The 23,805-nt window shown below is 42.4% G+C and overlaps 1 protein-coding gene across 4 annotated transcripts in view; it reads left to right on the top strand.

Moving 5' to 3' along the window:
* Window positions 1-23,805, top strand: part of MGAT5B (alpha-1,6-mannosylglycoprotein 6-beta-N-acetylglucosaminyltransferase B) — a 228,410-nt gene that overhangs the window by 183,190 nt on the left and 21,415 nt on the right. For all 4 annotated transcript variants that reach the window (XM_072990466.2, XM_078385992.1, XM_072990467.2 and 1 more), the window contains 5 exons: window positions 1,207-1,340; window positions 5,612-5,742; window positions 10,316-10,471; window positions 13,178-13,324; window positions 14,677-14,793. In XM_072990466.2, the coding sequence (XP_072846567.2) occupies window positions 1,207-1,340; window positions 5,612-5,742; window positions 10,316-10,471; window positions 13,178-13,324; window positions 14,677-14,793 (685 nt within the window). The remainder of the gene's footprint in view (window positions 1-1,206; window positions 1,341-5,611; window positions 5,743-10,315; window positions 10,472-13,177; window positions 13,325-14,676; window positions 14,794-23,805) is intronic.

Raw genomic sequence — 23,805 nt, 5'->3', positions numbered from 1 at the left:
GGTTACTGCTCAGCTGGTGGCAAGAGAGAGAGAAAATATTCTCATTTATTATGCCACCCTGCTGAGAGATAGTGAACCTTTGGAACAGAGCCTGAAAAAGTTACAGTTGGAGACTGTAACTCCCAGAATCCTTCAGGCAAATTTCAGTTTGCATCTTGGGTTGGCTTACTTGGTGTTGTTTAGCTTGGTTTTACCTTTAAGAAAGACCGACAGGCCCCTTATATGGCCACGATGTGTCCATGTTTCATAAAAAATATCCCACCATCCCATCCCAAAGAGAATTGCAATGCAAGCCCATTTGTCATGAATTTAGCTTGATTTAGGGACGATAATGACATGAATACTTGAAAACATGAAGGAGGGAATAATTATTGAAGCGACCTTTATTCTGAAAGCAGGATCTGGATCATCTGGGGTAAGTTAATTCAATAAGGATACCAATTTGGATAACCTGGAAGGGTGTGATTTGGATGGAAAATTCATTACTTTGTCTCTGTCAAATTTAAATTATAGTAATCATTTCCTAATCTGCATATTTACACATTCATCAACATAACCCTTTTTACAAATGAGTCTCACATTCTTTTTTTTTAAGCAATGGGTTACTGAGCATCCTAAAGGAAGACACACCCATCTGTCATTCATTATGATACATATGTGATATTTGTGTATTATAATGTTGACCTTCATTCAAAAAGGTGGAGGAATATGGGCACCTGTACACAGTCGTATACGTACCTTCTTACTTAGAAGCAGTGTTTAACAGTGTTCAGCAGTGCTTCAGTCCATCTAACTTGCCTTATACAGTATAATCAGACCTTAAAATGCTTTCACAGATTATTTGGTGCGTTAGTCTAGGTCTTTGCTTATTTCCAAGTTCTTACACCATCTTACGTGGTTTCCAGCCCAGAGAGCAGGTGACTTTGCCTTGTCATATTGTCCCAATCTGAGGGCTTGCATTCCTACATCCAGTTACATGGATGCCATCGCCTCTAATTGGTACCCACAGTGGGTGGGCTGCATCACTGTGTGTTGGAAACTCCAGGGCCCTCAGATCTTTCATAAGTCAAGAATCATAGAAGGTAAGTCTTTCCATTCAACAGCAAGTAGATACAAGGCCTCTGGATAGCCACTGGCTCATATTTTGTACGTGTTTTCCACACAGGCTATAACTCATGTCTTTTCCCCACCTCTTCTTTTGTACAGATGTCGCGTTCGAGTCATCGACACTTTTGGGACTGAACCTGCATACAACCATGAGGAATATGCAACACTGCACGGCTACCGGACAAACTGGGGCTATTGGAACTTGAGTCCCAAACAGTTCATGACCATGTTTCGTAAGTGATTACAGCATTTATTTCATCACAGGTGGGGTGACACTGGGGAGGAGGAGATGCTGTTAGTGCCCACCGGCCATGGTGGCTCAACATGGCCGGCATCTGAGTGGAAAGGTGCTCCTGTGCTCCTGTTCTGCTTTGGGGCTTCCCCTAGCTTCCTTGGGCCTATGAATGTGGAGGAGGTGGGATAAGAAGGAAATGGAACAAGTAATAATGCTAGAGGTCTGGTTAGACATTGCAGGAACAGAATGCTAGACTAGATAGCTCTTCAGTCTGATCCAGCAGGGCTGTTCTTATGGGATGTCAAATGTAATAACAGAAAGGTAGCTTTGCAGGGTTTTCACCATCTAGTCAAGGAATGAGCAAAGTATGGCCGACACAACATTTGTGTCCCCCAAGCTATTTTTTTAACCAACAGGCCCCACATGGAAACACACATAGACATACCATTAAAGCTAGCTTTCCCATGCTTGGAGTAGGGAGGTTTCAGGGCCCCCTAAAACCCAAGCTTCCTGTGAACCCTACACAGGAAAAACAAAAGTGGGTGTCTGGTTACTTCCACTTTTGCTTGCTACAGTCCATGAAAGGTGCATTGTGTGTGACAATCCAGAGTTACTCAGACCAGTCTAACTTATCCAGATGTCTCATGGAAGCCCACAAGTAGAATAAGAAGGTGGCCACCTGTATTTTGTGCCTACGTGGCTACCTATAGGTTTACTTAAGAGGGCTATGTCCATATTTTTGACCAGAGCCAGTGACAGACAGTGTGTGATCTCCACGTTACAACAGTTTCATTGCGTACCAGTCCATTTCTGGGAATCGTTCAAAATGTTGATTAATATAAGGAGTTATGCATGATTTGGGACCAGGTTAGTTGACAGATTGTGTTATCCAGTATAAACCTATTCTGGTTTAAAGATCTTTGGAAGAGATCTTTTTCTGTCAATAACATCTGACATCCATGTGGAAAGAACTTGAGAAAGGTCTTTCCTGGTGGCTCCATCCAAGAACAGCTTTTCAAAATATGCCCACCTAGCATTTTTTAAAAACATGTTTCCATCAACAGGCAGAAGCAGCTTTATTTACACTGGCCTCATCAGATAACTGCACAAGCTCTTGAGTTATTTCATTGAGGGACTGAGCATGCACTGCCTCATTCTGAGAAGGAGAAAGAGGGTGGGTGGCAGTGGTGGAAGGTCATTCCTGACAAAGGGAAGAGGTGGGATGTTTCTTCCTGCCTCAGGCAGAGAGAGTGAGATTAAGCTGCCTTTATTTTCTCTGGACAATTTGGTTCATCCATTCAGCCTTGTCAGGAGCGGACATATACAGAAAAGAACATAAATTATGTAATTTGCATAATCTGACTCTTATCTGTCATAGCGTAAAGGCACAACCCCCAGACCTCTACTCCATCTCTTCCCCTAAAAATAGCCTGGTGCTCATTTCTGAGGAGTCCACTATTCATTATCTGCTTGACCTCTTCACCTGATCACTTTTCAATGGGCCATATGCACTTTTCACCTCCTGCTTGGCTTACAGGTTGAACCAGTCACCCGTATCATTTATACAGATTTATTGACCTTCCATTCTCAAAACTCATAAAAATAAAACACTAAGATTAGAACTGAAAGCTCTGCAAGATGAAGATGCTCCAGAGGAAATAAAAAGATATGTCTTACGTCCATATCATGGATAAGATGCTAGAGATTCAGCTGTATCTACTATTCCAGTCTAATTTCCCAAGGGGTGCTGGGTAGGTATATTTGCTGATTGCTCTTAACCTTAACCTTGGCAGTGATGCCAAATTAATGGAGCCTAACATTTTAATTAGAATTCCCAGTTAGCAATTCCCACTCCCCCTGTTCTGCTAATTATACTTTTGAATGGCCCAAAGACCCCCAGTTCACCCAGCCTGGTTGGGGTGGAAGACCTGTAGCTGATAGAGAGCTATTTCAATGCCAGTAGCTCTCTCCGAGAACTGCCAAGATAATTAGTCATCCCTTCCCCAGCTGGAAGTAAAGTGACAGAAGGTGGTGTGGGATGTGGTTTTGTGGTAAAAATAAGATAAAATAAAATAAAATCACCTGAGGACTATAGTAGAGAAGAAACAAATGGGAATTTTCAGCCTGGCATTCTGTTAGAACATTATTTTTAACACCCACTTCTTTAATATATATGTAGTTGCAAATATTCACTCCCCAAATTGTCATAGAGGAGATGGGAAATCTACAAAGAATAGCTGGGAAATGCACATCTTGTGGGAAAGATAAGGATAACATGGATGAAAATGAAAAAAACAGTCATGCTGAAAAGTAGTCAGGATTCCTGAAAGGAGCCCCATTGAGTATGTGTGTGAGTGTGTGTCTCTGTGTGTGGCAGAGTGAGGAGTGTTAGTTCGCACCATTGTTGCTGTCCCTTTACTCTCTAGCAGCTAAGCTGAAGCCTTCAGTTTCCTCATGACTGCCAGCCTCTGGGCCTTCTCTTCATTCCTATGTCCTAATCTGGAGTCCAGCAGTGACTTGGACATAACTGTAGAGAGACTGAGAAGCCAGTGGTGCTAGCTCAGTTCTAAGCGCCACTGGAGAGTCAGGGTCATCCAAAACTGAAGTAAAGGAGATCCCAGTGCCAGAGGTTTCTGTGCCTATGAACCCAGACCAACATAAGCATTCTCTAAATCTAGCCCCTGCACTGAGACAACATATCCGCCTTCAGAAGCTCCAGGATTGCTGGAACCAATGCACTGACATAAGCACTGTGCCCAGCATGATCTCCCTGAGAGACTGTGTTGGGCTTCAAGCCAAAGGCCTATCTCTGAAAAACAGGGATAGGCCACATATCACTCCCAGGGACCCAGTTTGGACCCTAGCACCTTTATATCTCACAATGTAATTTTTGTATTGAAAGTTCTACTTTGAAAAAACAAAACAAAACAAAAACACCTTGTGCCCTCTAGGGGAAATGAAAAGCAAATTTCCTGTGAGTTGCAAGGCCCCCAGCACTCCTGCAGCTTCTCATCCTAACTTATTTTTTGGGGCATGGTTAGGCAAGAATGCCCAGCACAAACTGGAGAGACACTCAGTCATGAAATTAATAGATTTGTCTTGGGCTAGCCACTCTCTCTCAACCTATACATACATACATACATACATACATACATACATACATACATACATACATACATACATACATACATACATACATACATACATACATACATACATACATACATAGTAGGTAAAGATAAAGGTTCCCCTTGACAATTTTTGTCCAGTCGTGTTCGACTCTAGGGGGCGGTGCTCATCCCCATTTCCAAGCCATAGAGCCAGCGTTTTGTCCAAAGACAATCTTCCGTGGTCACATGGCCAGTGCGACTTAGACACGGAACACTGTTACTTTCCCACAGAGGTGGTCCCTATTTATCTACTTGCATTTGCATGCTTTCGAACCGCTAGGTTGGCGGGAGCTGGGACAAAGCGACGGGAGCTCACTCTGTCGCGTGGATTTGATCTTACGACTGCTTGGTCTTCTGACCCTGCAGCACAGGCTTCTGCGGTTTAGCCCGGAGCGCCACCACGTCCCTCATACATACAAGGAGCCTTGTACTATATATACACACACAAACACCATATTTTTCTGTGTATAAGACTATACTTTTGTCTAAAATCTTTAGACTAAAAATTGAGGGGCGTCTTATACATGGAAGTAGCTGAGGAGAGAACAAACACAAGTGGAGGGGAAAGCAGGGATCAAAGTGATCCTGCAGGGCTTTGATCCCTGCTTTCCTCTCCACTTGCTAAGCCTTAGCAAAAGGAAAGCAGGGATCAAAGTGCTGCAGGATGGTTTTGATCTCTGCTTTCCCCTCTGCTTACTAAGTCCCATGGGGCTTAGCAAAAGGAGGGGGGAAAGGATGAATGCAATTCCTGTATAAAGGGAAAAGGCATCAAAAGATTGTGCAGTAGCAGGATTGTTTCGATCCCTTTCCCTCTCCTTTCCCTCTCCAGCTGTGACTTACCAGAAAATGTGTACTGTAACCGTGGGAAGCTATGTGGGGGGGGGGCATGTGGCAGTCTGTATATGTCACAAGATGGCAGTATATGTAGCTCGACTGCCACGCATCATCCAGCCTGGTGACGATTGTCTCCATGACACTCTGGATGGGGCGCTCTACTGGGAAAAGGTTGTTTATGTTACAAAGAGCAGAGCAAGGTCTGTGGAGAATCCCACTGGGACCTTAATGACAGTCAAACGTGTGGATTTTTATTTTTCCACAGCTCACACACCTGACAATTCCTTCATGGGTTTTGTGTCTGAGGAGCTCAACGAGACGGAGAAGCAACTGATTAAATCCAACAAGGCCAACAGCATGGCAGTAGTCTATGGCAAAGAAGCCAGCATTTGGAAGGTGGGTAGCCAATACTCTCACGAGCACTTCTTCAAAATAAGGAACAAGACAGAGGAGATTTCCCATGGAGTCAAAGGCAGTTTGTCACCCAGCATTCTCTAAAGCACTGATCCTCAAACTTGGGCCTCCAGATGTTCTTGGACTACAGCTCCCAGAAGCCTTCACCATCACCTCTGCTGCCCAGGATTTCTGGGAGTTGAAGTCCAAGAACATCTGGAGGGCCAAGGTTGGGGACCACTGCTCTAAAGCACCTTAAATGCATTGGTAGCCACAATCCTACATACATTCACTTGCCAACCAGAAAAGTCCCATTGAATATTCTAAGGCCTACTTCTCTCCAGCATTGTGTGCTTGTATACCAGCTATTGAGAAATAATAGCAGAAGAGGATGACTGGCTTTTTAACCTGCTTGTGGGCTCCCCAAGGAGTATCTGGTTGGTTAGTGTGGACGCTCAACCGGCCTTCCGTATGGCCCAGCAAACCTTGTCTTGTGTTGTCCTGAAATCATATATGAAGTCACATCACAGAAAGTTGTTTAGATTTCAGATTCTTTGGGCAGGACTGGGGAATCATTTGGGATTGCTCGCCAGCTGAGATATTTAAGTGCTCTGTTTTCATGGCATGTACTGAAAGTGCTTTCCCAGTAAATACACAGTTATCAAGAATTTCTGTCTTATGGGGTTGAGTTGAAGTCCAGGCATGGAGGTCACTGCAATCAGTCTAGTTCCCACAAGAAGAACGAGGTCTTCAGCACAACTGGTTCCTTTTGTGACTAAAACTGCAGCAAGCTACCACAGTAATGTCCGTGCAGGATTGGTCAACTGTGTAGAAAATAAATCTGACACTAGCTGGTGGCCATAACAGTTAAGTGAAAAATCTATGCATAACAGCTGGTGTGGAAGTCACTGGCAGCAACAGCATGGCAGGGATTTATTACCTCCGTGCTCTGCTCATTTCTGGAAAGGTTGGATTGGTGGGAAACAACATGCTGCGTTTGCTCTGATGTACCAGAGCATTTCTGAAGTTTTTATGCTCATGGTAACTCATATTCGTCCAATTCAGAGCATTCTGAAAGTGGTTAAGATTCATTGTCATTAACACAAAGACCTTAATTCTCATTCCTTCTTGCTTCTTTATGTGCTACCATGGGATTTCCAGTTGCAGGTAGAGTAAATGACAATTTTAAACAATGTATGCTTGCAGTTAAAAATTTAAAGAATGTCTATATTTAATATATTCTAGGAAAATGAAGAGTATTTTTTGTGGAATTCCTATTTCTGCTTCGGATAAGAGTATCCATTTCCTTTGACATAGAGTGGAGCTTTACTGGCATTGTGGTAAACCTTAAATACTTAGAGACACACAGAAGCATTTTACTTCTGCCACAGGCATTGTTCTGGTAACGATGCAAAGGCCAGTAGACAGTAGTATTTGAGCCACTATATTAATAAGTAAAAAGAAGAAGAAAAGAGGCTAGGCAGAGCATCGCAATTCAGACCTAGCCATTCAAAGCCCATGCAAGAAGACTACAGGTATTATTCTGCACACACAGAGACATAGATACACAGACACACAGAGACACAGAGAGAGGGGTGATGGAGAGATAGAGAGTCCTCATAGCGTAAAATTTAATAAACCAAGCTGGATTTTTTTTAAAGGACACAGATCCTGGCTAGCAATGACAAGTGTTTTCCTTTGAATTTTTTTCCAGTAAACTCAGTCTCAGACCCAACCCCCTCCAGCAGCTCTGTGGCTGGTGTGTCCAGAAGAAGTCTCGGTTTTATTGGGAGCTTCAGCTGTCATTCTTCTCCTTTGGCACCAGCTGAATCTTCCTGGACACAATGTGTTAACTTCCCTTTCCTCGTTTGGAATCCTAGCACAGCTTTCTCTCTCGTTTTTTTTAAAAAAAGTGTTACCCTACAAATGCCAGAATGAACATGTAGCATCAATGGGGGGGTGGGTGGGAAGGGCCAAACTGCCCTGTGGGTGACCGGAAAATACTTTGTCCACCACATGGTCCCCCTAGAATGGCATAAATATCACGGACATCTTGCACATGAGCCCGAAGACAGTGCACATGCTTAATTAAAATGAATTAATTTGTTTCTGGTATTATAGCATGAATGACAACCATCTTACAAAAGCTGGCCCAGTTATGAAGAATGCTCTGTGGTTTTTTTCCTCTTTGGGGGTAAAGAATGGCTCTCCACTGTGCCCTGCAGTCATCCTGGAATTGTATAAATACCCTCCAGTTTTGGCATGTTTCCAAACATGACAAAAAATTTTTTAAAGTCAAGAGTAAGACCAACCTCAATAAATAGTGCAGAACAGCAGCAGTGGTTCTCAACCTTGGGTCCCCAGACATTCTTGGACTACAACTCTCATAAGCCTTTGCCATCAGAAGTGCTGGCAAGGGCTTCTGGGAGATGCAGTCCAAGAACATCTGGGGACCCAAGGTTGGGAGCCAATGATTTGGGTCATTCATTTGGCCATAAACATGGAAGAACGGCCTTTGGCTTATGTTGTGAGCCTCCCAGGTAATTTTGGGCCTTGATGCACTGGATCTTGATCACTTTGTACCATACCCCAGGTTGTGGGTGGCTTGGCTTCTTCCTTTGGTAGCTCTTTTTATTCTCTGTGTTATTGCATGTCCCTCCGTCCTTTGTGCATATGCAAAAACACATGTTGTTTCCTCTATAGACCAGCCTCCATTGTCCAGAGAAAAGGAGGTCAGTTATCACCTAAGTACAGAAGTAAATCCTGAGTGTTGCATCTCCAAAAGAATGTCCCTTGCCTCTAGTCCCTCTCCTTTCCCCCTCTCCATTCACTCTGTACAAACACTACCCATCACTCTTCAGAGCCATCTCTTGTGTGTCAGGAGGGGGTTTCTCATTCCATCGCTACCACCCTGCAAACTGTCATCATCAAAAAGGCAATGAAGGACCTTAAGAATTTCTATCAGGCACCAGTTTGAAGCAGAAACTCTGATATTCTTTCGTAGATGAAATGCTGCTTCAGTACAGTTGCCATCTCTGGTGATAGACTATGGTTAAAGGAAATGCAGCCTCAATACAGCTTCTCAGTTTCAGGACACAACCTGTTCGAAACAAGGAATCAATGTATAATAAACATGTGAATAACAGAAAGTGGTGTGTGTGTGTGTGTGTGTGTGTGTGTGTGTGTGTGTGTGTGTGTGTGTGTGTGTGTGTGTGTGTGTGTGTGTGTGTGTGTGTGTGTGTGTGTGTGTGTGTGTGTGTGTGATATGCGCGCACACTCAAATGCGATACATGCATTTGTGCATATGCAAACATACATCTTTAGAACACATGTTGTATGTAAGGGTGTGTGTGCCACTACTCCCGCCAGGTGTTGGGGCCGCAGGGAATCCAGGATTTGACTGCAATGGTTGTATAACATTAAAAGGACAGCCCCCTTAGTGTGTGGGAGTTGATCAGGAGAATGTGCCTGAGCTTCTCTAGCTCTGAAGAACTTCATTTCCATGCTGGGTTTCTGTAAACAGCAGAGATTAATTGCCACTTGTGAGTTTCCGCTCACAATTTAATATGGCTATGGATTTGATCTTTTATTGCTGAGAAAAGTATGGAAATAGAGGAAGGATGGATAAAAAGAAGCCTGTTCTGCAGAGGACAGTGCTGACCACAGCTGAACTTGAAAAGGGTATTCCTCCTCTTACATAGAACTGGGGCTGTCAAGGAAGAGAGATCCATGCTTGGAAACGTTGTGTGACATGTATTGATCTGCAAAGCTATTAAATTGATAGAGTGATAATGAAGTCCTTAACAGGACTGTGCAGTTCTTGAAAGGCACCATCCAATGAGTGCCAGAGTTAATTAGACTAATGCAAGGCCTCTTCCTAAAAGGAAAAGCACCTGGGTAGCTGCAGAATAACACCTCATTTCAAATCCTTGAAAACCTATCTATTTTCTTGCAATCTGTTCCCCCTCTGTTCCTGGTTTCCTGGGGGCTAAGGTTCAAGAGGCCATTGACTTCTATTGTGTCATGACTTCTCACCAGTAGCTCTCCCCCATCAGCACTCAATGCACTTCTGCTAGATGAGTGAGCCCCCTCGATCTCGTTAGCCACCATAGTATATGGTGAGGGATAACTGGGATTGCAGTTTAGCAATGTCTGGATTCCTCTTTCCTGTCCTAGCTTCTGACAGTAATCCTTGCAACATTCCACTAAGAGAGACCAGCATTATTGTCCCATTATTAAAGAAGGAATAGAACTGAGAGAGTAGCCTGTCTGTGGTGACCCAGAGAGCTCAAGGTTGAGGAAAGATTTTGAAGCAGGAGATTCTCAGATTGCCAGCCACTCTGTATAACTATTGCATCAGATGTTGTCCCATCATTTCTCTTTGTGTTGCATCTCTCTCTCTCTCTCTCTCTCTCTCTCATTCTCTCTCTCTGGTTCTGTGTTTCTTTGGGGAAAGTTCAGATGAACTGTAACAGGATATATGCAATTTGAAGGAATCTGAGTGGTGTTGTAGAATTTGCCCTCTTGAGTCTTAGCAGGCTCTGCTGACTTTATTTCTCTTTCCTTCCTTTCCAAGGGCAAAGAGAAGTTTCTAGCTATTCTTAACAAATACATGGAGATCCACGGCACTGTTTATTATGAAACCCAGCGGCCACCTGAGGTTCCGGCTTTTGTCAAGAATCATGGCCTTCTGCCACAACATGAGTTTCAGCAGCTGCTGAGAAAGGCCAAGGTATTTTGCCATCGGTGAAGACTGTTGGGGCCCTCAGCCCCCAAAGACTGGATAATAGATATATGTGTGAAGGAAAACCCTTTTCAACAATAAGAATGCCTCATGCTCAAAAGTTAGAATAGATATGTTTCATGCAAAGGATCTTAATGTATGGAGGCAAGCAGGCTGTGGCTTGGCCTGGATGGGATGGTCATGCTGATGGACAATGATATGGAAGCAATGGGGCAGTGGAAATACTGCATGGGGAGGAGTTATCCTGGGACAAAATACTAAGTCAGCTTTTCTCAGGCTGGTGCTAGAACGGGACGATAGAGATTCTGTGCTATATATCTGGAGGGCATCAGGTTAACCAGTCTTGTCACTTGATATCTACATCTGCAGAAAAGCTGCGAGGTTGATGACAGTAAATGACTGATGTGAGGAGGGAGATGTCTGTTAATGGGAGAATTTGTGCATCCATTAAGCATTTGGTTGTAGAAAGATTCTGAAGCAGGAGATTCTCAGATTGTAGGTCTGTTCCATATATTTTGGTTTTCTTCCCATCAGTTGAAGATCTCCTACTAGGTGTGGCTCCAGGTTTGAGTTGTCCTTTTCCTCAGGAAGGGAGCACTGGCCAGCTTACTTCGTGATAGACAAAAACGTCCCAGATGGCTTTACCCTTCTATTTTAAGTCTCAGAGTATCCAATAAAGATGTTGATGCATTAAGGGAATGTTTCCCATTTGCTTGGCCCTCGGCCTCCTGGGACTGCTTGGGTCACTCTGCAGGAACATTTTTAAAAGAGAGGGTTAGGGTCAGGCATCCTGGGAGGCTCTGCTTGGGTGCAAGGCTCCCAGCAGCTGCCCAAGAACAGCAGGTGTTGATACCAGCCCTGCATTTCCATATTGTTGTGACAGAAAAGAACCATATTTAACAGGCATACCTGTGCGGTGCAATGTTAGGTGCATATATTTCCTCAGAGGTAATGCTCAGTGGGGCTTCCTTATCATCTCAGTGGCCTGCATGGCATGTTCTCCGTATAGTTTTTGTCTGGAGAGATGAGCACACTCTTGTTGGATTTGTTGACTAGAGCACTCCATAGTGCATTCTTGATGTGGGACAGGGCAGGCCTGCAGCCTGACGGCTTCAGCTTGACATCATGCAAGAGGAGGGACCCTGAGGGAGAGTGGGATGGGGGAAAAAAGCATAGGAAATTTGATTGATGGATTAAGAGACAAAAGAGGAACAGCAAGTGACCAGTTCATGCCTGTGCAATTCAGTTTAACAATAGGAAACTAACTGGCTGAGAGATTATCTTTGAACAAGGCATTTAGTTAACTGAAAAAGAGCAGCAATGGTTCCAACACTAACTCGAATCAAGGTTCATAGTGTTCAAATTGGCCATGTAATTTGGATACATGGGGCAGAAAGCCCCACATCTATCTCTCTGCATCTCTGAAAATAAGAACAGCTGTCCAAACAAGTGGCAGCTCTTTCATGACACCCCAAATCTGAAGTCCAAGGCAACCACGTCACTCTTCAAGGAAATGTGGCCCTCAACACAGAACTATCCATCGCTCCTGCTGTGGGTGACATTCTGTACTATTCCGATATGCTTAGCTCATAAGCACAGTAATGATTTGCTTCCATAGTTGGTAATGCAAGGCTGATGAGGCCACTGCTTGTAAGAAAATGGCATAACAGAATTAGAAGAGAAGAGAAGAGCAGAAATGGCTTGGGAAGAGTATAATCTCATTATGGAGAGAGATAAGTGAAGATCTTACAGATGGATCTTCTTCATAATTACAGAGTCAGAGGTTTCTGCAAACCTTAAGCTGTCTTGCTAGTGGTTCTAAGGAATTCACTGAAGCATGTAATTGCAACAGAGAATGTATTACTGTTTGCTCTCTGTTTTCTGCCTATGAACATATAGAAGTTTCCAATGTATATATATATTTACTATGATTTCCTCATTTCCTTATCCATTTTGGATGGAATTTTTTTAGTTCCAAAATGAGGGTGGTAGAATTAACAGATCTGCTTCTGTTTTCCTCCCCACATCTCATAACATGAAAAGACACAATCCAGCGTTGGTCACACTTATGACAGCTTCGAGGGTCAAATTAAATGTTGAAAGGAATGTACATTAACTCTAGTTAATCCCACTCACCTCTGAAAACAGTATTTCTCAGAGATACATGCCTCAGTATCAGACTTGCAAATTGAGCCCATGTTTACCTTCCACTGACCTGTCACAAAACAAAGCATGCTAAGTGGCAGATTGCATCATTAACAATAGCCATGTGCTATGACAAATAGCTGTCTTTAACCACTTGAAGGAACATGTTCTTTTTAAGAAGGTGCTAAGTGTTTTGTCCTTTTTGTGTCTGAGCCTTTTCTCATGACAAAAACCTCTGAGGTCAGAAAGGCAGCAAATTAGAACAGAGTCTTTTTTGATGTTGAGGTAGGCAATGCAAACCTATTCATTCCTTGGAGTGGGTCATGAGAGGAAGTGCCTAGCTGTGTACCTCTTACCAGACTCAATGTGGTTTACTCCCTAGTAAGTGTGGTTAGACTATGACAAATTTTGAGACACATAATGAACTCTAGCAAGGTGGGCTCTAAAGTGTTTTCAGATTTATTTCTTCCTGCAAGGTGTGCATCAAACAGCTTTGTGCTGCTTTGTCATGTAAGAGGCTCACTGAAATGACTCATTTGCTTCCCACAGCTCTTCATTGGGTTTGGTTTCCCATATGAAGGTCCCGCCCCTTTGGAAGCGATAGCGAATGGGTGTGTCTTCCTGCAGGCTCGGTTCAACCCACCTCATAGTTCGCTCAATCATGAATTTTTCAGAGGGAAGCCTACTTCGAGAGAGGTAAGTCTGATTTTCAAAACATCAGTGAGGAAGATTTTAGGAAACAGGCCTAAGCCTCAACTGGCTTAAGTCTTGTTGACTGGGATATTTAAAGGAGAGGAAGGTTACCTTGTCACTATTCTATACGCATCTGTTCTTCAGGCAGCCAGTGTGTTCTAGTGGATAGGATGCTGAGATTATGTTTTATAGCTGCATATCTTCTTTCAGTGTATCTTTATTTTTTCTTTTAAAAAACCCCTGCATAATCGTAGTGTTTTACTATGTGGTTAAAGAAGTACTGCTCAGAGAATGGAAATAAATAGTTACAAATCGTTACAAGTAATTAATTCTTCTCCACAACAAGAAAACATCACTGTAATACATCCTAACTGTAGCATAACGAGGGATAGCCACACTCCTTTTATGGTGTAGTTGCAACCTTTTTTAGTTACAAAAGTCTGGCATCAATGAATTAAGGAATTAAAATATGTCATAGTTCAAATGCTGGATTGTGCTGTGCTTCATGCTGCTACATGAAAACAAATTCAGATTTTTTAACAAAAGTAAAGAAGCCTTTTTTTTTAATGAGTCAGAAGTAATAACAAAGTAACACTGAGATTCCCAGTGTGGTGGAGTGGACAGAGTAACAGACTAGCACTCGGGAGGTATGGGTTTGAATCCCCACTCAGCCATGGGGGTGCGGAACTGGCAAAAACACTCCTTAAATGTCTCTAATAGGGCTTTCAAATACCTTGAAAGCTCTATTAGGGTTTCTATAAGTTGGTTTGCACTTAACAGCACAAAACACACACAATAACAAAGTAAATTTGAATTACTTCTGAGAATTGATAGTTACTTTCAAAAACTGTAACTGCCATAGTAATTGTGTGAGGGCTTTGAAATGATAAGTGCAACTGATAAGTCAATTACTTTTAAAAAGCAATGTTCAAAACTCTTGGACTACTTTTTACTTTTTACTTTTTTTATAGTAATGATAGCAAGAAAAAGACTCCAATAAGAAATTTGTTTCTTGCATACACATAAAGAAAAGTGGATGATCCAAGCCTGGATCCTGGAGGCCAACAGCCAGTCTTATGGTGCATATGTGTATGCCCTGAACACACATATGCACACAGGCACACACATGTGCACTCATTTCCCCAAATTAGTTTTTAAAATAGGAAAAGCCTGCTTATGCCCTCTGGTGGCCAGAATTAAAAAAAATGTTGGGAGATATGTCATGAGAGCACGGAGTCACTTGAATGTTTGCTATTCTTTGTGGTCTTAACATATTACTATTTTTTTACATACTTCCAATCATGCCGTCTCTCTTCAGGATAAGCTAAATAACTGGTTTCCTTTCTGCATTTTAGGTTTCCTCTCAGCATCCCTATGCAGAGGATTTCATAGGGAAGCCCCACGTCTGGACAGTAGACTACAATAATTCAGAGGAGTTTGAAGCTGCTATTAAAGCCATTATGAGGACTAAGGTAATTGTGAGAAATGTTTTTAGGCACAGAAATGCAGCCTATATATCAATGATCTAAAAAATGCTCTGGAGAGTTCATTCAGCAAGAACAATGCTAACTTGTGAATCAGTGTGGATTGCATGTATCTGCAGTGAAAAATATAGGAAATCATGATTTCTTCACAAGTACATTGTCAATTCATTCCCCCACGTACAAACTGTAAGACAGGTGGCCAGATCATCTGGACAGAGTCCTGTTAATAATTGAGTTAAGTTTTTCTTGCTGCCCCAAATCTGGAGATAAAGCCAGCATCTCACCAATGCTTTCATTTAAAAAATGTCACCTTCAAAATGAGTTTTTTAAAAATGGAAAAGCTTTACACAACTGAGAATCTCAGGAGAGAGAGAGGGAGAGGTCATTTCTCAGCTGAACTTCAAATAATTCATTGGTGTTACATGGCTGCTTAAGAGCCTTGTAACTACCACTTGAGAAAGGTCTTCGAAATACAGTTATTTTACAGCAAAGACCAACATTAAGCAAACTGGTTGCTGGCATTTCAGTTTCTAGTTTTGCCAGATGTACACCTTTGCAACAGAACAACTAGATTTAAATTTAAAACAACAAAAATCACATTGTTCAAGAAATTTCTGCAAGCATTCAAGGGTCAAAGTAGACATGGCAATAAACATGTAATGGTGACAGAAAATAGTTGCTCTGTTGCCATTCTCCACTCACATTCTAAAACACTGGTTCTTAACCTTGGGTTACTCAGGAGTTTTGGACTGCAACTCCCAGAAGCCTTCACCACCAGCTGTCCTGACTGGGGTTTCTGGGAGTTGCAGTTCAAAAGCATCTGAGTAACAAGGGTTAAGAACCACTGCTCTAAAACATTGCATGTCTTGTGTTACATGGCATCTCAATGGTGTGCAGTTCCCATTCTTTTGCACAGTCTGTTGCTGGTGATGACTCTTTTTTTTAAAGGAAGTGTGATGGCATGACTTCAGGACATTTCTGCTCAATGTTACTGAGGGTGAAGAATGGCCTAAATTGCGGGTGGAAAATTCTGATCTGTCTTGCCTTTGTGTGTGAGCATGAAGAACCACAGTATCACTCTCCTCAGTTGGCAAGTGGACAAGGTGCTTTGTGGTGCTCTCAGAAAAAATGAGTTAAGAGTATGAATGTTTTATGTGTAGTAAGTAAAGATGGGCACAAATAAAAAAATGGTGATTCATTTTGATCCGTGATTCATCAAAGTTGACAAATCACAAATTATGAATCATTTTTTCTGACAAATTGATGAATCAATTTAATTCATTTTTTACTTTAAACCTCTATAAAATGCCCCCCAAAGCACCTAGAGACACCAAATTTTCCAGGCATCTTCCTCTGAGTCTTCTCTACAAGCATTACAAGTTTGGTGAAGTTTGGATTTCAGATGTCCAAGAATTGACGAGTCACAATTCATTGATATGTATTCATTGAGGGCACTGAGTCATACAAATACAAATTGACAAATTAGCAATTTTTGAATGAATTTGGTGTTTCATTTTTAATTCATGCCCACCGCTAATAGTAAGCAAAATGGCACGAATAGCACTTTCATGCAAAAAATAATGCTTTCATGCTAGTAAAGCCCAAAGTGGCCATGGCCTGCTGCTTTGTTGCATTGACTTCTAAGAATGACCATCAAAGGGGTTGTTAGGGCTTGTCCAGATGGGGGAATCTGGAGCAGTGTGGTTCACACTTTAGAAGTTCTTATATTTAATCTATTGTATCTCTCAATTGTGTGATCCTTCTGTGCACACTGGTGATGTTTATTCTCTCATGAGGAAGGTCCACATAGGTCTTTGGATCACTGGTTTACTTGTGAGCAAGGTTTACTTGGTTTACTTGCAAGCACCCAGGGACAGTGGTGGTCAATGTACCCTCTAACTTTCAGCCCTGATGGACAGGGCTCTGCCTCTTGCATGTGTGATTTCGCTGCTGCGTGCAGGTGAGACTCTGCCTCCCACGTGTAGAGTTGCATCGCAATGGGAAGCACCGTGACTGAAAACAATCCCTGCACAGAGGGTGAGGAAAGCTGTGCGGAGCGAGGTGGAGTCACACACATGCATGCAGTTGCGTGCCTTGGAAGGAATCTTGTTGGTGGTGCAAGGACAAAACATTGGATTGAAGGCTGGGGAGATGAAGGGAAGTAACCTCCCCTTTTTTCCTACCTTTTCCCCTCAGCTGAGGCTTTGCTGGGGTGGTGCTGCCTCGTGGTGGTAGAGACCATGGGTTCAACATAGTGTCCTTCCCAACCTTGTCCCATGGCCATCGTTTAGCAGGTCGTGGTGACTTTCATTTTCCCCTTTTCATTAAACAAAGTAAGGGGCATATCAAAATAACAATGCATCAATCTGGCAGGGTATTAGAATTTTGCTGTGTCAGTTAGTTAAATATATTTTAAAAAAAATAGAGGAGGGTTTTTTTCCATTGTACCTTTTGATAGCATAACCCACTTGATTTGTCACAGAGTTGTCTCCTTGGTTAATGCCATCTACAACTTAGTTTAGGTGCAAACAAGCCATCTGCATGGGCAACACAACAGGATAATTAGAAGCAATCTGAATTATACCAGAAACCTGAAGCCCCCAGTGCTATACCAGAAAGGAGCGGGACAGTTCTTAAAGGGTTGGGATGGGTCAATTGAAGTAGAAACAGGTGTGAATGCTGTAAGTTGGTTTGAAACAAACCACACCAGCAGTGATCCACACACAGTTATTTATATACCAGTCTGGACAGGCCCTTCATCTCCCTACCTCCACCCACACACACACACCTTCTCTCTCTTTAAAAACAGTTAGCCACTCACAGGGTGCTCACTCTCTCTGTGAAGCAAGATGGCAGTTTGAGAAGAGGCAGCTTGCACAAGTAATAGAAGTGATGATGAGGGGAAAACAGCACCCTTTGTCTCACCCTTGCCTGGAAGCAAGGAATCTCACAAAGTGGGGAAGAAGGGGTGCTTGAAAATACCTTGTTGAGGTGTCTCATCAAGACAATCTAAATCAATAAGAATGAAGAACTTGACGAATCTTCTTTACATGGATAAACCAGATATACAGTGGCTGTTTTGGGGAGATGCCACACATTTCCTGTAATGTCTGTGTCTAGCCTACAAACATGGGGCATTAGACTGCACATACAAAAACGAAGCCCACCAGCCATGGGACATTCTCAGGAAAGCCTCTTTTAGCTTCTGGGTGATTTTTTTCAAATATTGCTCTGTAGAATCTCTTCTAAATCCAGAGATATTAACACTGCTTCCTGCTATCTTCCTCCCCTGTCCTTAACAGGCTGAGATGTGTCAGGGAATTTGTCATCGTTAATTTAATTATTCATAATTAGTACTTACAATATTTGTATTAAGAAATTCAACAAGAAGAGGAAGAGCCTCAGGTGTTCCCTTTTAAGCAAGACCATTGCATATGTTTTTTTTTTTTAAAAAAAAAATACTACTAGGAAGTGAAGAAATGCACCTTCTGAAAAATGCAGCACCTGCTGGGTGATGTGCTTTCCCAAAGACTTTTAAAATGTATCTGTCATGAATATTTACCTCTCCCACAGCAGAAGCCTTTCAAGTTGTCCAGAACATTAAAGTCAGTCCTCCCAGAGGCAGCAGGAAGGGGAATGGGCTGATCTCTATGTTGCTCACAGTTTGCTTTGGGTGGGAGATGGGTGTCCCTGTTGATACAAAGATAATACAAATGGTGCCTCTTTTCACGCCGGGACCTGGCTTGGCAAGTCGTGAGTGCAGAAGTCAGGGAATTCTCTTCAACTGAGCTGTTAATAAAAGGGATATTTTTTCAGATGGATAAGAGCTCCACCATATATTCTGTGTCCAAAAATCTAGATTAGTTTACCTCCAAGTGAATGCATTTCAAGAAGCCATCATCACTCCCAGCCCCCCATTAAGTGTGCTTCTGTGATCCATTCTAGAAAGACAGCAGTATTAGCCTACACAGCAAAAACAACGAAGGCATCTTAGACCTGTTGTTATGAGCTGCCAAGTCAAAACTGATTTATAGAGACCATAATAAGGGTTTCAAGGTAAGTGAGGTATTTAAAGAGTGAGTTTTTACAAGTTCCACCCCACAGTGAGTTTCCATGGCAGAGTTGGGGAATTGAACTCAGGACTCCTGAGTCCTAGTCCATTATTCTATTCAGTACACTACAGAGGGTACCCAGTGTGGTTTAGTGGATAGAGTGATAGATGAGGGCTCTGGAGACCAGGGTTCAATTCCCTGCTCAGGCATGAAAACTCACTGGGGGTATATAACTGTTAAAACCGCTTCTTAAATATCTTACTTACCTTGAAAGTCCTAATAGGGTCACTATAAGTCAGTTCCGACCTGACAGCAGATAAATAACTAACAGAAATGGGAAGCATTTATACCTTGGCTTACACTACCCAGATTATGATGGCAGAAAAGACTGCTGGGGCTGTTCTGCACTTTTTGGACTGTAACTCCCATCAGGCCAAAACAGCATACCCAACGGTCAGGGTCTGACAGGAGCTACAGTTCAGCAGCATGTTGTGGACCATATATTTCTCACTATTTATATGAAGTCTCATGGATTTTGAGCCTTTGAGCTGTACAAGGCTCTTTGTTGGCTTTGTCTGACATGAGGATTTGTAAATTCATGTCTGTCACCTCAGAAAATTGAGCTAAATCCAACAGAGTCTCAACTACAACAGAGCCATTGAAATAAATGGGATCTATACACATTTTGAGGAACACCTCCATTCATTTCAATGGGACCGCTGCTAAATTTAGCCTATTACATTGGATGTTGTACATTTTCCTGGAAAATATTTTTACCTCAGACATTCAAGACATTCAGATGTGAAGCATCATGGACTCTTGCAGAACTTGCAAAACATGGGGTGAATATGCCACCATAGAATGTACAAAGGGGCCGCTTTCAAGAGTCGCCTAACTCTACCGCCTTGCATCCTGAAACCATATCTAATTATATTTATTTGTTTAAAATATTTTTACCTTACCTTTCTCATTGAAAAGGACCCAAGGTGGCTTACAACAATGAAAGACAATGTTTAAAGTTGAAAACAATGAAACATCATTAAAAGACAAAACTATGAATTATGAATAATGAGGCATGTTACATTACTAACATGCAATATTAAGGCAAAGATCAATAAGTAAACAAATTTTAAAAAATTAAGAAATGGAGAAAACAAAAATGGAAAACACAAGCAGCACTAAAAATCCAGTCAAAGCCGTAATGCTTAACAATCTTATCTAAAAATCACATACAGGTAGCTGGTTATTGAGGAACAGCTTGCCTGAAGAGTAAGATCTTTGCCTGCTTGTGGAAGGACAGTAAAGATGAGACTTCCTGTGGGAGGGAGTTCCAAAGTCTGGGAGCAACAACAGAGAAGGTTCTCTCCTGTGTCCCCATCAGACGCAGCTGTGAAGGTGGCAGGACTGAGAGAAAGGCCTCTCCTTGTGATCTTAACACCTGAGCTGACTCATACAGAGATACAGTCTTTGAGATACGTAGCTTGAAACCCAGACCATGTAGGGATTTATAGGTTAAAACCTGCACTTTATTATGCCCGGTAACTGTGGAGCTTCTGTAATGGGGGGTGGGTGGTATGGGATCCCTGTAACCAACCCTAGTCAGCTGCATTTTGGACTCATAAATGCTTGTCTACTTCTTATACTGCATGACTTATTTTGGATGGATAGCTCAGTGAGTTGGGTACCATAACAGTAGTCATAGTAAATGATGGTGGTGGTGATGACTTATTTTAGCCACTAAAATAGTAATGTGCATACATTGCAACTGACTGCTTCAAACTTTGGCTCAAATCATGTGGCTTCACATTGAAAGGAAAAGGACAACCTCCCTTTCTCTACTGGAGTTCATTTCAATTTCTTCCCAACTTACTTTCATAAAGTTTACATTGGAGTATTCATGTGGAATTGTGCCTGTTTGTCAGTGTGGATGCAGTCCCTTTCCTGTGTAAGACTGAGAACAATAGTCTTTTTTCTCTTGTACCAAAGGATACATATTTTATCAACTTGCTTTTGTTTTTCCCAGACCTATAAGTAGCAGCAAAGAAGATGCGGGATACTCAGACTGCTATAGTGCCACGTCTAGTGTGTCTATATGATTAGGCATTGTACAAATGGGGGTGGGGGAAGAGGACAGGCACCAGTGATTAATATAATGTGGGGTTTTTTTTTATGTAATGGCAAGTGATGTATCAAATGCAAGTACATGGATTTTTCTGCAGGGCTGTTTTTTGTTTGATAATGATGTTTCAGTGGTTGGTTATTGTTATTTTTAATGTCTTTCCACAGTTTGTGAGCTACTTGGAGCAGGCCTGTCACTAGGCAAATTCCCATATTGACTTGGAAATCATTAGAGGATATTCATATTGGGGAAACTCATAGCTGGTTTAAGTTCAAGTCTAGGAATACCAAGTGAGGAATATTGTGGCCCCTGGTTAGGGCTGGACAAATCTGTCAAGTCTGATTTTAATCATTTTCTCATGTTTTCCAAAGCTACCTTTCTTCTGTCATCTTTCTTTTTCATGAAGTGGCAGAATTTTTTTTTTGTTTTTTTAATTACAGTGAAATGTGTGTCTGTCCTAGGCACCATTCCCCAAATGTGGACACTTTCTCACATATCCCATAAACCTTTTTTCAAATTATGTACATATATGCAGGCAGTTTCCCTTAAGATAAAGAGCTGGTGTATAGACTTTTATAATCTATGGGTTCCTACGCCTGTTTTTCGGTAACATGCATATCTGTGTGCAGATTTAATTGCTGTACATATTTTGGACACTTTTTTTTTGGAGTGGTTGCAAACTTGGGTCACCAACTTTGGAAAAGTTGTGCACTATTTTGGCAGTGTTAAGTTAGTGTGCCCTGATAAAACCACAAATCAATTTTATCTCTTCTTCCTCACCCCTATCTGTAGTCACATAGCACGGAAAAGGGAAGAAAACACAGCCAGATGTGGCTTCCTGTCGTGATGCTAACAGAAGATTACGTGGCTTAGATCCACCTTCATTTTAACTGAACATCTAAAAAAAAGACCCTGGTGCCAGCACACACAACATTTGTAGTAATTGTGGGAGCAGTCCCCAACCCATCTGCCCCCATTCTGCCATCACTGCTCTTTGCATGCTGGAAACACACCATCCAAGGCTAATCCTTCAATGCATTAGAGCTGCTTCCGAAAAGCTGTTTCATAAACCTCCTAGAAACAGGTAAAGAATACAAAGTAACTCGCAATTCCTCCATTCCTTTTTTGCAAAGGACAGGGATAGTACTGTCGAGACAATTAGGACTAAAAACTGACCTATCTTAAAAGCTTAAAAGCTTTATTACGGGCTTGTGCTGTTGGATTCCCCTGATACTTTGTCTTTGCATCACTGCTCTGTTACAGAAGGAAATTAAAAACAAACTCCAGAGATGGGAGCGGGGGTGAGGGAGACTGTGGGGTGTAGGCCAAAGAGCTATGCTTGCTTATCTGGGAGTAAGCATCAGTGAATTCTGTGCGACTTCTTTCTAAGAAAGATTTTAGCATCAGAATGAGTATTTTCAGCCTGTAGGCTGAGTTCTGAAGGCCCCCCTCACCTCATTTTACACTAGAAGGGGAATAATTGAATTGGTGAATAATGCAATCAATAATACCATCTGAACCTTAGAAAGACCTATTTCATTATAAATGTACTCCGCATCTAATCTCTGGCATCCACCCAGGTTAGTCTAGCCTCTTAGAGAGCAGTCCTCTGCTGGCTTATGGAAGCCTCTAATATTTGAGCCTTAAATCTACCCCAAACCCTGCTGGACATGTGGTAACAGTGTAGAAAAGAGCAAGGAGCTGCCGCTACCCCTCTCTCCATTTGCTCTGCCACTCTCCGCAGAGCAGTTGGATATCATCGGCAATAATGAGTTTAGATTAGCTCCACAACTCAACTAAATGTCCCCAGGCACTGATTGTGAAATTAGGTGCTGGCAAGGTCTTGTGGATCATCTGGATTCATGGACACTGTCTCCCTTCTCCCAGCACACACCTGTTCCGATGCTTTCCAGTCCCCTTCCTGAAGTCAGAATCCCAATCCTGGGCTATTGTAAGGTTGCAGGGGGTAGAGGGCTGGGTCAGAGGTATCCATGATTGGGTCTCCTCCTTCATAGATTCACATTTCTCTCTGGTCTTGGTGGGTGGATGAGTCCTCCATGATGTTCTATAGTTGCTGGGATATTCCCTTGTGATGACAGTGATTGTCCTCTGAATGACAAGAACTTAACCAGGAAGTGAACTGGAATCCACCATAGCAGGCATCTCTTAGAACAGTGGTTCTCAACCTTGCATCCCCAGATGTCCTTGGACTCATACTCCCAGAAACCTTCACCCCTAGCTGTGCTAGCCAGGATTTCTGGCAGCTGTTGTCCAAATGCATACGGGGACCGAAGGTTGGTAAAGATAAAGGTTCCCTTTGACATTTAGTCCAGTCATGTCCGACTCTATGGGGTGGTACTCATCCCTGTTTCCAGTGTTTGTCCATAGACAGTTTCCGTGGTCACGTGGCCAGCGCAACTAGGCACGGGATGGCATTACCTTCCCACCGTGGTGGTACCTATTTATCTACTCGCATTTTTATTTATTTATTTATTCAATTTATATGCCGCCCAAACTACCCAGAGGTCTTTTACATGCTTTCGAACTGCTAGGTTGGCAGGAGCTGGGACAAGAGACAGGAGCTCACTCTGTTGCATGGATGTAATCTTACGACTGCTAGTCTTCCAACCTTGCAGTACAGAGGCTTCTGCGGCTTAACCTGCAGCAGCACCACTTGAGAGTAAGGGAGTGACAAGGGGAACAGTCAACAAATGTTACGTTTCTTCAGACCCAAAGTATTTTTTTCTTTTGACATTCTTTCTGATCTAGAATCATGGAGATATGGTTGCAGAACCACAACTTCATGGAGATCCTTAACTACTACTTCTC

This window comes from Pogona vitticeps, chromosome 2 (assembly GCF_051106095.1).
Source record: "Pogona vitticeps strain Pit_001003342236 chromosome 2, PviZW2.1, whole genome shotgun sequence".
Taxonomy (NCBI): domain Eukaryota; kingdom Metazoa; phylum Chordata; class Lepidosauria; order Squamata; family Agamidae; genus Pogona; species Pogona vitticeps.
Note: the sequence above shows the minus strand (reverse complement) of the source record. Positions and strands in the feature narration are given on the sequence as shown.